Source organism: Pungitius pungitius, chromosome 14, assembly GCF_949316345.1.
Source record: "Pungitius pungitius chromosome 14, fPunPun2.1, whole genome shotgun sequence".
NCBI lineage: Eukaryota > Metazoa > Chordata > Actinopteri > Perciformes > Gasterosteidae > Pungitius > Pungitius pungitius.
Window position 1 is genome coordinate 5,985,478 of NC_084913.1, and position 14,014 is coordinate 5,999,491.

The 14,014-nt window shown below is 49.0% G+C and overlaps 2 protein-coding genes across 2 annotated transcripts in view; one reads left to right on the forward strand and one right to left on the reverse strand.

Annotated features, from left to right (window-relative positions):
• The first annotated feature begins 128 nt into the window (after positions 1 to 128).
• On the forward strand, positions 129 to 8,713 carry tgfb3 (transforming growth factor, beta 3). Its single transcript, XM_037486897.2, has 7 exons — positions 129 to 880; positions 4,732 to 4,895; positions 6,001 to 6,130; positions 6,298 to 6,405; positions 7,478 to 7,622; positions 8,099 to 8,252; positions 8,365 to 8,713. Exons 1-7 carry the CDS (start codon positions 535 to 537, stop codon positions 8,521 to 8,523), a joined length of 1,206 nt encoding a protein of 401 aa, XP_037342794.1. The 5' UTR covers positions 129 to 534; the 3' UTR covers positions 8,524 to 8,713.
• Positions 8,714 to 9,578: 865 nt separating this feature from the next.
• ttll5 (tubulin tyrosine ligase-like family, member 5) overlaps positions 9,579 to 14,014 on the reverse strand; it is a 40,343-nt gene continuing 35,907 nt past the window's right edge. Inside the window, 2 exon segments of the mRNA XM_062557278.1 lie at positions 9,579 to 10,980; positions 13,557 to 13,624. Coding sequence (XP_062413262.1) covers positions 10,928 to 10,980; positions 13,557 to 13,624 — 121 coding nt within the window. The 3' untranslated portion in view covers positions 9,579 to 10,927.

A 14,014-nucleotide genomic window follows, 5' to 3' on the forward strand; every position in this document is an offset into this window, starting at 1 on the left:
AAAAATTTTCTCAAAAGTCCAAATTAAAAGCATTTAAGAATAGGACGGAGGCTAAAGGTTGCCGCCCCCTGCCTTGGAAACGTCACAGCCAGTGGCTATAAAGCACGAGGCAGCGTGGAGCGCGCCGCAGTGTGTTTGAGCCCGGACTGCAGCGAAGGAGCACAGAGACGCACTGACTCCACCGGGTAGATGCAGTGAGACTGAGACTGAGACTGAGCTGCGGGTGCAGAGATCGGCACACTATAAAACTCACGAAGATACTTAGGACGTGCTTGCATGAGATACGGGGGGTAATGAAGAGTAGTACAACGGGTTTGATTGAAGAATTGAGAGTGTTTTTTCAAAATGACACGGATTTGCTCCCACGCAAATGGTCATTTTGCAAAGATGACATAGCACTTGAGAAAATGGGATCCCTTCTGGAACAAGACTCACTAACGACCTGAATGAAAAGGGAAAGGGGATTCTATTCAAATCGGAAAATTGCTTCCTCTTTTCACTTGACACCCCTCGTTTGTGAGTACGTAGTGAAATATGAATCTGGGAAATGCACTTCTGCTTTTCCTCCTTTCAAACTGTGTGACAATGACTCTGTCGCTATCCACGTGCACCACTGTGGACATTGGCCACATTAGGAAAAAAAGAGTGGAGGCGGTGCGGGGACAGATTCTCAGTAAACTCCGGCTGACCAGTCCGCCTCAAACAACAGGTCCAAGTCAGGTACCGTCTCAGGTCCTGGCCCTTTACAACAGCACCAAGGAGCTCATTGAGGAGCTGGGAAGAGAACGGCATCAGAGCTGTGGACAGGATAACACGGAGACTGACTACTATGCCAAAGAGATTTACAAGTTCAACATGATCAATGGTCCGCCGGAAAACAGTAAGTTTATTGTTTTTAATCATTCTGGTGTTTTTTTTGAGGCTCATCCAAAAGCCACAGAAGACCTTTTGGTGTGGAAGTGTGAGTGATTAAAACACAATGATTTGCTTTGCCAAGTGCGCCTTTCAGCCAACATTAGCCGCCCAAACGTAACCCAAAAAACCTTTTAAACGTCATTGTGCGAATCTATATAGATTCTTTATCCTGGCTTCAATTGAAAACGTATTATATGCGAGGTATATGACAAAAGCAGGTGTCTAGCTTCCCCAGTTTACGCTCAGTGACCTGGGGTCGGTGCCTTTACGCACAGACGCGCCTGCAGTGGAGCGGCGCACGGTGGAGAGGGCAAAGTAAACAGTCTAATTGGAATGAGCACCATTCCTCATACATACCTCGCACCAAAGCCATGGGAACTGCAGCCTAAGTCTGACACATTCCTAAGCAGGGAAAATTCTCAGGCAGTTAGGTCTATAGTATTTATTGCCAACTCCAATACCTCATTTCCATTTTCTGGCTGTGAGTTTCCCCAATATATTTCATGCAGCGTGAGCAGTCTCTCACTTCTATTTCCCGTCTATTTCTCTCCGGTAGCAAGGAGCTGAGTGGCTCTCTCAGTAATGATCTAATCCCCTTGTTCATCCATATTGGTATTTCCTGTGTATGGTCTATTGATTGTTCCAAAAAAAACAGTAACAGAAGCTAACCCAACGGCTGGTCCTCCAAAGTGAAACGCTTTTTTAAGTGGACCATTTTGATTTGTCCCTTTTCAGAGTCAGAGACCGGTTGGTGCAGGGTGTTGCCATTTTGAAATCAACAGGTGTTTGTGCTGCTGTGACATAAACCAGAGCCTCCGCCTGAGTCCTGAATCGAATCTGTTTCACGGGGCCCACAAAGTGCTTCTGACACTCAAAATACACGGCTCAGGGTTAATCCCCTGGTCAGAGGTTGCGAGATCTCCCAAAGCAAACAGAGGCCCAAGGAGTGCCATCCGTGATGAGGAGGCCATGGCGTGGGTGATAACACGAGACGTGAACATGACCTACCACACGCTTGACGGCCTCTCCAGAAAAATCTATTGGCAAATCCAACAAATACATTAGGATTAGATCATTAGAAAGAGAGCGGGGCATGTGGCTGCATAAAGGAACATCACGTCTGTGGCCTTGATTATTTTGCCTCATTCCTGCTGAATATAATGCATTTTACATTCACTGCATCACTGGCTTAAGTATATTGAGACTGGGCAGCCATATTTCATCCTTTTCTGGTCATCAGAATCATCAACCAAATACCGTGGAAGACATTTGATAAAAAGAGAACCAAACTGAATGATGACCTTTGACACATTAAGATCCTTGGAACCCGATGCCTGTTACATTAGGAAAGCCCAGCACACTGAAGCCTGCAGTTTCAGTGAAATTTCGAGCCAATACTTGACTCAGTGTTGGGTCAGTGAAAAAAGAGCACTAACGCTGAGGACAGCAGGGTATCTGGAATATAGGACAGTCGAAAGATGATGTCATCCGAGCAAACAGAAACAGAGGTCTTTGGCTGGTTCCCAAACCCCCCCGTCCTCCCCCCCTCACACACACACACACAGACACACTAACACACCCCTCCCAACTCCCACGCCGGAACCAATTTTTCGCTTCCTCATCCTTAATCAAGTGCGAAAAAAAAAGAAGTTGTTTTTCAACTGCAGAGCAGAGCTCCGTCACATTATCTCATCTGCTGGAGGGGCCGAAGCCACCAAGCATGACTCCTCAGATACAAAAGCAGCTTTGCGAATCTGTATTATCAAAACTAAACATTATCTATGCGCAGTACCAGTCAAAAGTTTAGACTGAGACAATGCGTCCTATGAGACCCAGTAGACAACTCAGCAGCTGGCCAGCACCTGCTGCCTTGTGCTTCCTATTTCCTTTGTTTACCTCCACAAAGCTTTGGAGGGACTGACACGGCGGACGATCCGCCCGGCGAAAGGGCAACGAGGGGTGACCCTCTAGTTTTCATTTTTGTATTTATTTTGTCATAGGGGGATCCCAGACACTGGAGGGTGAGCCAGGGTGGGGGGGGGGGTTACAGCAGAGCTCTTCAAACATCTGTCCCCAGGATCTCCTGAACAACTCCCCCCCCCCCCCCTAAATCCCTCACTAAGCGTCCATTTAAAATCAACTATTTTAGGTAACAATGCGAGCATTAGATGAACTGAAGCGTCTGTGTTGTCATCCTGGCTTTCACATGTGTACCACAAAGCAAATGCGTTAATGAGAATGGTTGACTGTAAATCCAAATGACTACTTATTAACTACAACATATACCTACTCTGCTTACTTCCATCAAATTATCATTCGTTTTTGAGTGGAGTTACATCTGGAATCAAAAGTCCAATGAAACTTATTTTTGACATAAATCTGTCCGTTTCAAACAAGTTACACTTATGTCAACATTCTTTAAACAACTGATGGGAGGTCACAGAATTGCTCAATGTATTTAATTTAATTATGCAAGCAACCCCTTCCACTTACCAACGTGGAACAAATTACCTTTCAGACCCTTGGCAAAAATAAGCCTTAATGTGAAATCCACCTAAAACCATTGCAATAGGAAAAATGAGGTCATCCAAAAGGAAACCAAAGACTTGATTAGAATTTCAAATCTCCCCTCAAAGTGGGGCTTTCCACCTCCTGTTGGGGGGTGCAGAGGGGTGGGAGGGGGGGGCGGAGGCTACTGAGGTTTCCTCCTTATAGATTGTGTGGAAACACTGGACAGATATCTGGCTGCGGACGAATGCTGAAAAAGGTCACCTATAAATAGGGAAAGTTGAAAAGAAAAACATTGTGGAAATATGAGATAATGACTGGAAGGACTCTGAAATAGGATAATGGGTCAAATGAAGTACAGATACTTCTGCAAGTTCCTTCGGCGTGACACAAAACAACCGATCCAAAGTTGCAATGCACCTTTCAGCCACCAGCGAATCCGAGGCCCGGGTTAATAAAATACAAACTTCGGGTAATATATTAGCAACGGCTTGGCCGTAAATGACTGTTTCCATTTGGCCCATAAAAAGTTTGCTTTGTGCCTGTTTTGCTCGACGCTGCATGTGCTCGGCCCTGTAAAAATAACAAAACTGCTCTACGGTGTTACGGTGTGTAAAAAGGTGGTGGGACGTGGTTGTCTTTGAGGGCCTTTCGCCTTTAGAACGTAGCGGATCCAGCAGAAGGATCCGGCGTGCCGTCGCCTTCCCACGCGCCGCGTCGACAGCATGTCGCTGCCTGTCAAAGGCGTGCACTCGGTCGCCCTCCTGGATCACAGCCCACGGGGGGGGGTGGGGGTGGGGGGGGTACTTGGCTCGCGGCCGAGCCCCCTTCGGAGCACCTGTTGGGAGCAGGAGGAGGAGGAGGAGCACCCTGCCGTCCCACTGCAGCCGGCTCCACCACCACCACATGGGACATTTGGTTTTCATTTCATGACTTTGACTTGTTGCTAACGCGGACCGCACAAAGTACAAGCAGATGGCTGGTGGTAACGGCCAAACTCTCTCTGGAGTAGAAATAGTAAAAACAAATCATAATAAGGGCTTGCTTTTATCTGCAAACTATATAAACTCGTAGAGGGGAATCCTCTGAAAAAAAAAAAAAAAAGGTTTATCAATAATCAGAAGAATGTCCAATTCTGGGAGGAAAAATAGTGTAAAAGTGGCCTCAACGGCGTGATCACTCGGAGGTAACAGATGGGTAAGAGTTTAAAGAGATTCTGAAAAAAAGAAAAAACAATGAGAGTCTGATCTCTTTTTGAAGGAGATATTAAAAGCCTCTTAAAAGTCATCCTTTCCACTTTACCCGCAGATGACCTCCCCTACTGCCCCAAGGGCATCACCTCCAAGGTATTCCGCTTCAACGTCTCCACCATGGAGAAGAACTCCTCCAACTTATTCCGGGCCGAGTTTCGAGCCCTGCGGATCCCCAACGCCGGCGCCAAGAGAAACGAGCAGAGGATTGAGCTCTACCAGGTGTGTGTGTGTGTGTGTGTGTGTGTGTGTCGGGGGGGGTTTCATGTGCTCCGTTTCCCTCAGAAAGGCCTGCGCGGGGGCAGCTAGAAGGATGAAAACATTTATATTGGGGTGTCCAACTCCCTCTCTCCTCTTTTTGAGTGCTGATCATTATTCCACGTGCTCACGGTCAAACGCACTCCACAAAGTCAAGAGCTTCACAGCCACCGTACGTGGAACTGCACCTGCGTGTGTGTGTGTGTGTGTGTGTGTGTTTATGAGGATGTCCTGTGGTAAAGCAGGCATCTGTAAGATGTCTCTGTGGGGGGGGGGTGACAAGATTGGATTTTTTTCTTTTCTTTTGGGTTTCCTCATTAACCTCCCGTGAGACACTCGGAGTAATGATCGGGTTCCAACATTTCCTGCCCAGGGAGACAAGCGTCTCCGGAACCGCGTTCCGCCTCGGAGGCAGAGCTCCGGGCGCCCAATGCAGGCTGCCCCCCCCCCCCTCCCTTTTCCCCCCGAGGGGAGGCAAGGTCACCCGCCGGGGGCAGTAAACGGAGCCGCTCGCTCGCCCCCACACTTTTGAGGACGCCGTTGATTGGCAGGAGGGTCGACTCGGGCCCCTCGTTCCCACAGGAAGACAGATTAGATGCTGACAATGTTCAGGAACCTGGTTATCCAGAGCACTGCTGGTGGGGGGGGGGGGCTCACCACCCAAACACACACGTCCCTGCATACAGATAAACACCTTTGTTCAGAGGGGTGAGATAGGAATGTCTGGACCACAGTGGCAATTTTCCGTAGTCGGGTTTGTATCATTCGGGGGGGGGGGGGGGGGCAGCGAAAGTGTAACGACGTAAAGGGCAGCCATGGTTCTCATTGGCAGGGGGGGGGCAACGCACAGGCATTAACTTGCAAAAAAAGGGGGATATCAACAGGAGTCACTTTTTCCATGAAGAGTAGACATTTGGCCCAAGGCATCCTGGAGAGTCTGGCTCAGACAGACAGCTCTGGTTCTGTGTGTGTGTGTGCGCGTGTGTGTGTGTGTGTGCGTGTGTGTGAAAGAAAGAAAGAAAGAAAGAGAGTTTATGCAGCTGGGTCACATTTTCATCTTTCCTCACAGATCCTCCAGAAAGACGACCCCAAAGCCAAACAGCGCTACATCGGGGGCAAGAATGTCCTGACCAAGGGAACTCCTGAGTGGGTGTCCTTCGATGTCACAGAGACAGTGAGAGAATGGCTGATGTACAGACGTGAGTGGGACACGACTAGTTTTTTTTTTTTTTTTTCTCGCATCGCTCCTTAATATCGTCCGCTGCCAAATAGCAATGAGGTCAGGTTCCTTCCAAATGAAGCAAAGCGGCCTCGGGAGAGAAAGAGCCGGCTCCTCACAGGCTCTCGGCTCTCGTTTCGTCCTCAGAGACCAACCTCGGCATGGAGATCAGCGTGCATTGTCCCTGCCACACGTTCAGGCCCAATGGGGACATCATCGAGAACGCCAACGAGGTGCTGGAGGTCAAGTTCAAAGGTGAGAACGCGTTCAATACCTCCATGATGTGGAATGAATTTAGATCGTTCGGATTTGCAGCCGCAATCGATCCTGTTTTTTTTTTTCCCGAAAGATTGTTCAAATTTAAGATTAGATTTAGATTGGCAGTCAGACACATTTTGGCTCGTGGCCGTGTGACTAGAAAATATATAAAATAAAAAGCTCTAAAAAATACAAATACCAATGGTTACAGATGAATGGATGAGTCATGGTTCAAATTCAGTGGGACATATGTTCCATTTATTTCATGTAACCTACTGCCAAACCAAATATATATATAGGTGTTTATTTAGTCTCCTATTGTGCTGTTCTCGTCTAGAGCAGACTTTCCTACAACGAATGAGAATCTGGTGAGTGGTTATAAAACAATAACATCCACAATACGGTCTAAAAAAAGTTCTCCTTTCATCTAGTCCCCAACATGTTCCTCCAGCAGCAATAACCATCGAGGTCTTGCTGGTTAGATAATGGGCTTCCTTTCTAAGACGAGGGGGGAGACAGAGAGAGAGAGAGAGAGAGAGACGCGGGAGCATGGGAACGCAAATCGATCTGGTATCTCGCTTAGCACCGGGGCCCCCGGGGGCCCCCGGGCCCTCGATCCCTGGGAAACACTCCCGACTGGCTCGGCCGCAAGGAATGTGCTGCCACGGCGCTCAGGCGCTTGGCCCCCGAAATTAAAGAAGGGGCGTACGTATCCAACAGCAGCATCCCTCCCTCTCTCTCTGTCTCCCTCTCTCTCTCTCTCTTGAGATATCCACTGCTTTAGCTATCAGCGGCAGATCGGATGAGCAGACGCAGGCCCAGGGGTGGGGGGGGGAAGCTTGAGGCCAGTGGTGAATAAGGAAAAGGGTGGAAAAGTGAGCCAGAAACGAGTGAAGCCCTTTCCCTGCATATTACGGGATCTTCCTGTAAAAGCTCCAGCTGACCACACTGATCAGAGTTGAGACGCGGCTCCGCTGAAGTAAAAAAAAAAAAAAGGCGTCTTCACGGTTCTCCCGTAAATCTGCAGTTTTCTCTGGTGTGCCGCGGACTAAGTGTCTGTCTCCTGCAGGTACGGAGGCCGACTATGACGCCAGAAAACAAAAGGAGCAGCTCTACCCCCACCTCATCCTCATGATGCTGCCCCCCCACAGGCTGGATGCCCAGTTCTCCTCACGCAGGCGGAAGCGGGCGCTCGACACCAACTACTGCTTCAAGTACGGCAAAAAAAAACTTCAGTTCTTGTGATTCGATATGTGCAGGGTGGGGCTGGGTTTTGGGGGGGGGGGTGTAAGCCTCCACGCCTTAAAAAGACGACATGCAAGAAGAGTACCTGGCCATTGAATACACGGAATTAAGCGTGTTAATCACATGGACGAGCATGACAGAGGTATTAGCCCGAAACACACAAGTCTGAATCCGTCCCAGTACCAGCAAACGCCACCTCCCCTCTGCACGCCGTCTCCTCGCGTCTGGATCTCCTCTGTCAGGCTGACAGGCAACACCAAAGGCACCTGGGCCCGCTCCAAGGAGGGGAAAATAAGGGCACACCCAAGGGTGGAATTTCTGAACTTCTCGTCTTTGGCCGTGTGCCCACAGGGAGGAAAAAAAAATGTATACAACTGTTTATTTGTGAACACGGCAAAGTTAATCCTGTGAGTCTAACCCTCTGTGTGTCCTCCCTCCTTCGCAGCAATTACGAGGAGAACTGCTGTGTCCGCTCGCTATTTATTAATTTCCGGCAGGATTTGGGCTGGAGGTGGATCCATCAGCCGGAAGGGTACTACGCAAACTTCTGCTCGGGCCCCTGTCCTTACCTACGCAGCGCAGACACCACCCACAGCTCGGTGAGGCTCGAGTGCCGCGGGGCACGTTGCACTTTTCGCTTGTGGGTCTATATATATACGCTCACGGGCTGATCCCCCCCCCCATCTCCCTCGGACCCTCTCTCTCCCACAGCTGCTGAGCCTGTACAACACGTTGAACCCGGAAGCCTCGGCGTCGCCCTGCTGCGTCCCTCAGGACCTGGAGCCCCTCACCATCCTCTACTATGTGGGTCGCTCCCCTAAAGTCGAGCAGCTCTCCAACATGGTCGTCAAGTCCTGCAAGTGCAGCTAAAACATCCCGGGGGCCTTCGGGGGGGGGGGGGTGGGGGGGGGAAGAGTGAGATGTGACCCCCCCCTCCCCCCTCCTCCCCCCATCACGACTCAGGAGGAGCGGGTGTGAGGGGTTGACTTTGCCCCACAAAAAGTACCTCCAACCCCTGCTTCAGCCCTGCCTGAGCTCTCTCTCTCCCCCCCCCCCCCCCCCCTTTAAATAAAAAGATGCACTCCACCCGCAATCATTGGCAGCATTTACCGAGAAGACCCTTCAAACACCACTCCACCCAACAGCACTCTCAGACCCGTCAGACCTCTTCTCTGTCCATTGCCCCCCCACCCCCAACCCTTGTTTCTCTCTCTTTGTTTGTACTTTTCTTTTATTCCAGCATTTTTCGAACGGCCGGTTCCTCCAGTGTCACTTCGCAGGAGGAAGAGAGCCGTAGTTGACTTTCAAAAAGACCGGGGCGTTCGTAGTGGAGACAAAAAAGAAAAACCCCGAGTGCAGTCGAAAGGAGAAAAGCGACCACGAGGAACACGTCGAACCGGGTGGGAAACCGGAGCTCATTTCGTTTGTCGAGAGCAAACAAAACCCTTTCGGGCTCTGACGCACGCGGGACACCGTCGAGTGTTCGGCGCCGGAGGCCCGACGGCGTGGAGGCCCCCCCCCCGCGCTGTTTGTCTGGGGCTGAGAAAATGACACTTGGGAAAAAAAAAAAAAAAAAAACATGCTGGAAAAGTTACATTTCCATGGTTTTATGTTTACCTCTGTAAGACAACACATTTTTGTGTTTTAAGTGCAGCCTTTTCTGTTGTATGAGACGACGTATGTCACTAAGTGAACGCTTAACTACATCACAAACTGTAAATGTTTTTCCTATTACTCTTGGAAACACCTTTTTTTTTTAATTAAAAATGAACAGTTGGATAGAATTGTTCGAATTTCATTGTTATTGGAGTGTTTTTGTTTAGTATTTTAGAGCACTTTATTTGATAGGGTAATGGGGTCAATTTTGATGAATAGCTAAGAGGTCCAGTGAGTCGTGAACAAACACATGAAGGCACACGATCGGCACGTTTTCTACGCGTTCATTTTAATGTTGTTCGATGTTGTCACTCGATGATTCAAAAAAATATTACAATTCCATGCACGTGTGTTTTACACAATCCGTTACAAAACAGAGTAAACGTTCTGACTGTAAACAACTTAGTATCAACCACAGGAGACCAAACGCATTGATTTTGATTCTGCTGTTGGACAATTGCAACACATCATGCACTGGCCCAAAGTAGTAAATCAACAAGATTGAGTTAAACATCATTACTAAAAAAATACCCCAATAAAATGGACTTAAAAGCAGTTCTGTGTTACCGCGTTAAAAACGACTGTACAAAAAGACTATGATGACAATCATCAGTTGATATGATAAAAACATGCACGACATTCAAGTATTGCGCTCAAAGTCACCACAAATATTCGGAATCTTTTGATATTCAACACAAATGGTTTTATTCTATCAACACACCCTGAGTTAACTCGCTAAACGGCCACAAAGCAACAGAATATCCACATGAGCATTGATCTCTGAGAGCAATGTTAACCTTCGTTGTAGTCAAGGCTGTGCATAGCCGCACAACGTCTTGATGCCTTCAGCTACAGAAATGGCCAAATAGGCTGTTTGGTCGACAATTTACAGTAAATAATTACTGACCCAATAACACTCATTTAGTCTACAAAAAATGTTACTTTTGGTCCATCAAAAAAAAAAAAAAACAACATCCACATCCCGACAATTCAGAGGAATAATGACAATCCAACTGTATTCTGATCTTGATCTACAACTTAACCATCCCAGCAACATCGCTACATCGTCGTGCCGAGGATGCTACAACCAAGCACATCCTTCCCAACGTGTATGATGGGGCAGCAACGTCAAACAAGGACCTGGAGTTGGACTGCCTGATCCTTCTCATCCTTCTCTTTGCGTCCTTTCGTGCTGTTTGTAGAACTTTTCAGGAAGATAAAATCGAAACGCTGTCAATGACGAGCCATCTGATGAAGGCCATCTGTCGGTGAAGTCTTCGGCGGTGTCGGTGGGACAAGCGCACAGGGACGGGTGTAGGGTGACCAGAGGGAGGGAGGGCAGGTCGGGATGGAGCTGAAGAGGCCATCGAAGGCCGGGCTGAGCAGATAGAATCCCGACCTGCATCAAAGCCCTGGAGTTCCTGGCCTGGAAGACTATCCTCTTGCGTGGGGCTGGATCATGGGGACATTCGATAGGACCCCCCGTTTGATGTCTGTGACGCTTCCATCTGTGGCTTTTGTCCTTTCCCAAAATACACCTCTGTGAGGGATGTGGTTACATGCAGAGACACCTGTCGGGCCAGCAGAGGGGCGGGGCGGGCCGCCGGTCGCTTTCATGTCATCTGTGGCCGGGCTCCTGGCCCTGGAACAGATTGCGGTACGCAGAGAGACCTTGGGAATCAATAGATCAAAGTATCATTTCTGAACAGGGATAGAACGATAAAAACTTTCCCCCACAGCCCCCCAACAGCGTCAAGGTCAAACCTGGAAGAGCTTCGCAGTGAAACCCTCCCGGTGAAATGTTTTGTTGATGTTTTAAACTTTTGGTCCAGTTGGTTACCAGCGGATCTCCTGCGTCATCTCCGCGCTTCGCCTTTTTGTCTGATTGTGCCTTCATTCTCAAACACCCCCCCCCCCCCTCCTCCGGCTACTCATCCTATCTGCTGGCTCGAGGCCAGGCATCCGGTAGAAAAAGGCATTCCGAGTACGGTTAGAGTTGCACTATTCGTGCTGCCAAACAGTATTTCCTTTCATTCGCTCCCTGCACACTCTGTTTATTTTGGTGCTCTTTTACATCGTGGGGCCTGCCCGACTAACTGGAAAACGAAAACATCTCCCTGACTTCAAATCGGAGGACACGACTGCTGCATGCATGTATTGTCCCTCTCCAAAAAGAACTAAAAAGGACGGAAGAAGTGGTCAATGTACAGTGGCAAAGAATAATTATATAAACAGAAATGTCCAACAGCGTCGCTTCAGATCAAACTTACACCACACGTGTGAAAAATGGATGGCTACCAATAACTGCCTTCCTCTCTCAACAGGGTACCACGCAGTCTTATTTTGATGGAGGAGAGACCTGAGCTATCCGCCCTAACATGATCAGACTCCCTTTAAAACATCACAAGTGCGGCATTCGTTTCCGTCTAAATCTCCCCAGTCACCAGCTGTTGAGCCCTGAGAACTCCGAGGGAAGCGTCGTAAAACACACGCGGTCGATATAATCTCGGTTTAGCGAGCTCTGATCGGTCCTCATCAAAAAAAAAAAAACCTCCCTTCATCTCGTGTCAAAACTGAGCGCAGAAGAAGTGGGGAAGGAAAACGGGGGGGGGGAAAAAGGGGTGAGGCCCGCAGGAAGAGTTTTCAGAGAATAAAGGGGGGTTTGTGCGAGCAAAGAGAGGAAGAGATTAAGAGAGCGCACCAGAGAGAGAGAGACAAAGGGAGGGTGTGATTAATGGCGGCTGACAGCTGATCATAGAGAATGCTCTGCGTTTGGACCCGCTCTAACTCCCTGTCAGAGTCAATCAGCGGACCTCAGTCATCTCGCTACAAAGGTGCACACCGGGGCAGGCAGAAGGACCTGACGCACTCCGGAGCCCCCACAAAGGCTGCTCCCCCCCCCTCTAACAACAGCCTCCTCCCTCCGGCGCACCCCACTGAGTCGCATTCTGACAGCAACCTGCCTTGCTAACTGGTTTCGTTACGGGGACATTTTTTCTTCTTCTTCTTAAGTTAAGACACTTTTTTAAAGTTAAGAGCAAAGCTTCTCCCCCCCCCCACCAAAAAAAAAAACCTTTGAGCCCCGAGCGACGGAAAAAATGCACGCACGAAAATTCAGAAGCTTCTCCCAACGGATCCAGTTACAGTAATTGATGAGTTTATAAGATGTTTGTTAACTTAAGCCAGCCTCCACAGTTTCGGGGGGGGGGGGGGTGACGGTCACAGACACACGCACTGAATTTGGGGTGGGTGGGAGTGCGGGTGAGGGGGGGTCTGCTGGTGTGGGTGGGGGGGGTTACTGGGTGGTGCACAGCTACTGTGTTTTTCCAAATGCTGAGAGACCGTCTTGACTGTGGGAGCCACGTGACGTGATGAATGGTATGAATTGCTAATGCTAACGTATAGTGGGTCTATGGAAAAAAGCTCTTGATCAGGCAAACAGATGTGTGCATCGGCGCAAGCGGCCTAATATCACTGCTACTGCACCGAGCTCCACGCTTTGCTCAGGATGGAAAGAGTTGTGGAAATAGGGCAGGACGGCGGAGCCCACGTGAGCGCACGCAACCACAACTGCAGTGCATTACTCATAATGCACTTAGCAAAGGCCGAGCTACATTTTTCATTCTCTCAGTGTGATTTCTGGGGCACAACTGGACGGCCCTCTTGGCGGACAGACAGTGATTACGACTGCATAGGAATGACCAACAGATGGGAACGCTCGAGCTGTTCCCATCACTGGATCTCATTACAAGAGGAAGATGTCATCCGTGCTGTGCTTCTTTATCTTTCTGCAGTAATCTGACCGGTATTGTTGCACCGGTGCAAAAAATATGATGGAATGGCTAATTACAGCACTGGTGAATTCCTTTATGCCGGTTGAGGTCCGGCTGTTTTGGGTAGAAACCTTAAAGTGGGTTATAGTAGCAAATAAAACCTCAATTGGACAAATTCTGGTAAGTTTTTACACTATTTACCATTAAGTGATATAGTTATGTGAAGTTAATCATGTGCAGAATAGGTTCACATATGCTACAAAACCACTAAGCGGGCTAAAGCCGGGCAAAAACCCCCCAGTCAGTGGTGTGTATCGGTCCTCCATGGGGAATGTCCACTATGGCTGGCTGTGATCAGGGACACTGGCATAGAGAGAGGGGGCAAAACCTCCAACCGGCCCAAGGACTGCAGCACCGACCGGCCAAGTTGCAGCTTGGTACTAAGTGTGTGCGGAACTGCAGCACCAGACCCACCTGTTTTACCACAGACGGCTTCGTAGACCACATGACGGCCACTGGCTGAACTCTCCGCGGACGTCTGCCTGTTAAAAAAAAAAGAAGAAGAAGAAGAAGAAGATGACACAATTAGAGTCGGCGATGACCGAAAAGATCGCTCCACGAGGTGTTATCCAATACGAAAACAAACTGTATCTGAAAAGCGCCGCTCATCCCCACGGCACAGGTCACCTGATCGATCCCAACGCGTCAGCGCTGAAAATCAACAACAACTAAACAGCAGCTGAAAACTGTGGCAACTTGTGAGCAGAGTGTCTGATGAGTCATAGTCTGACAGGAGAGAAGTGGAGTCAGTTTCTAAAGGTGTGTTGTGTGTGTGTGTGCAGCCATCCGAGGCTGGTGTGGGGGCCAAGTGTTGTTGCTGAGTGCCTCTCGTGAGCTATGGTGACAAGACGGGCCAAATTCCAGCTGCTTGT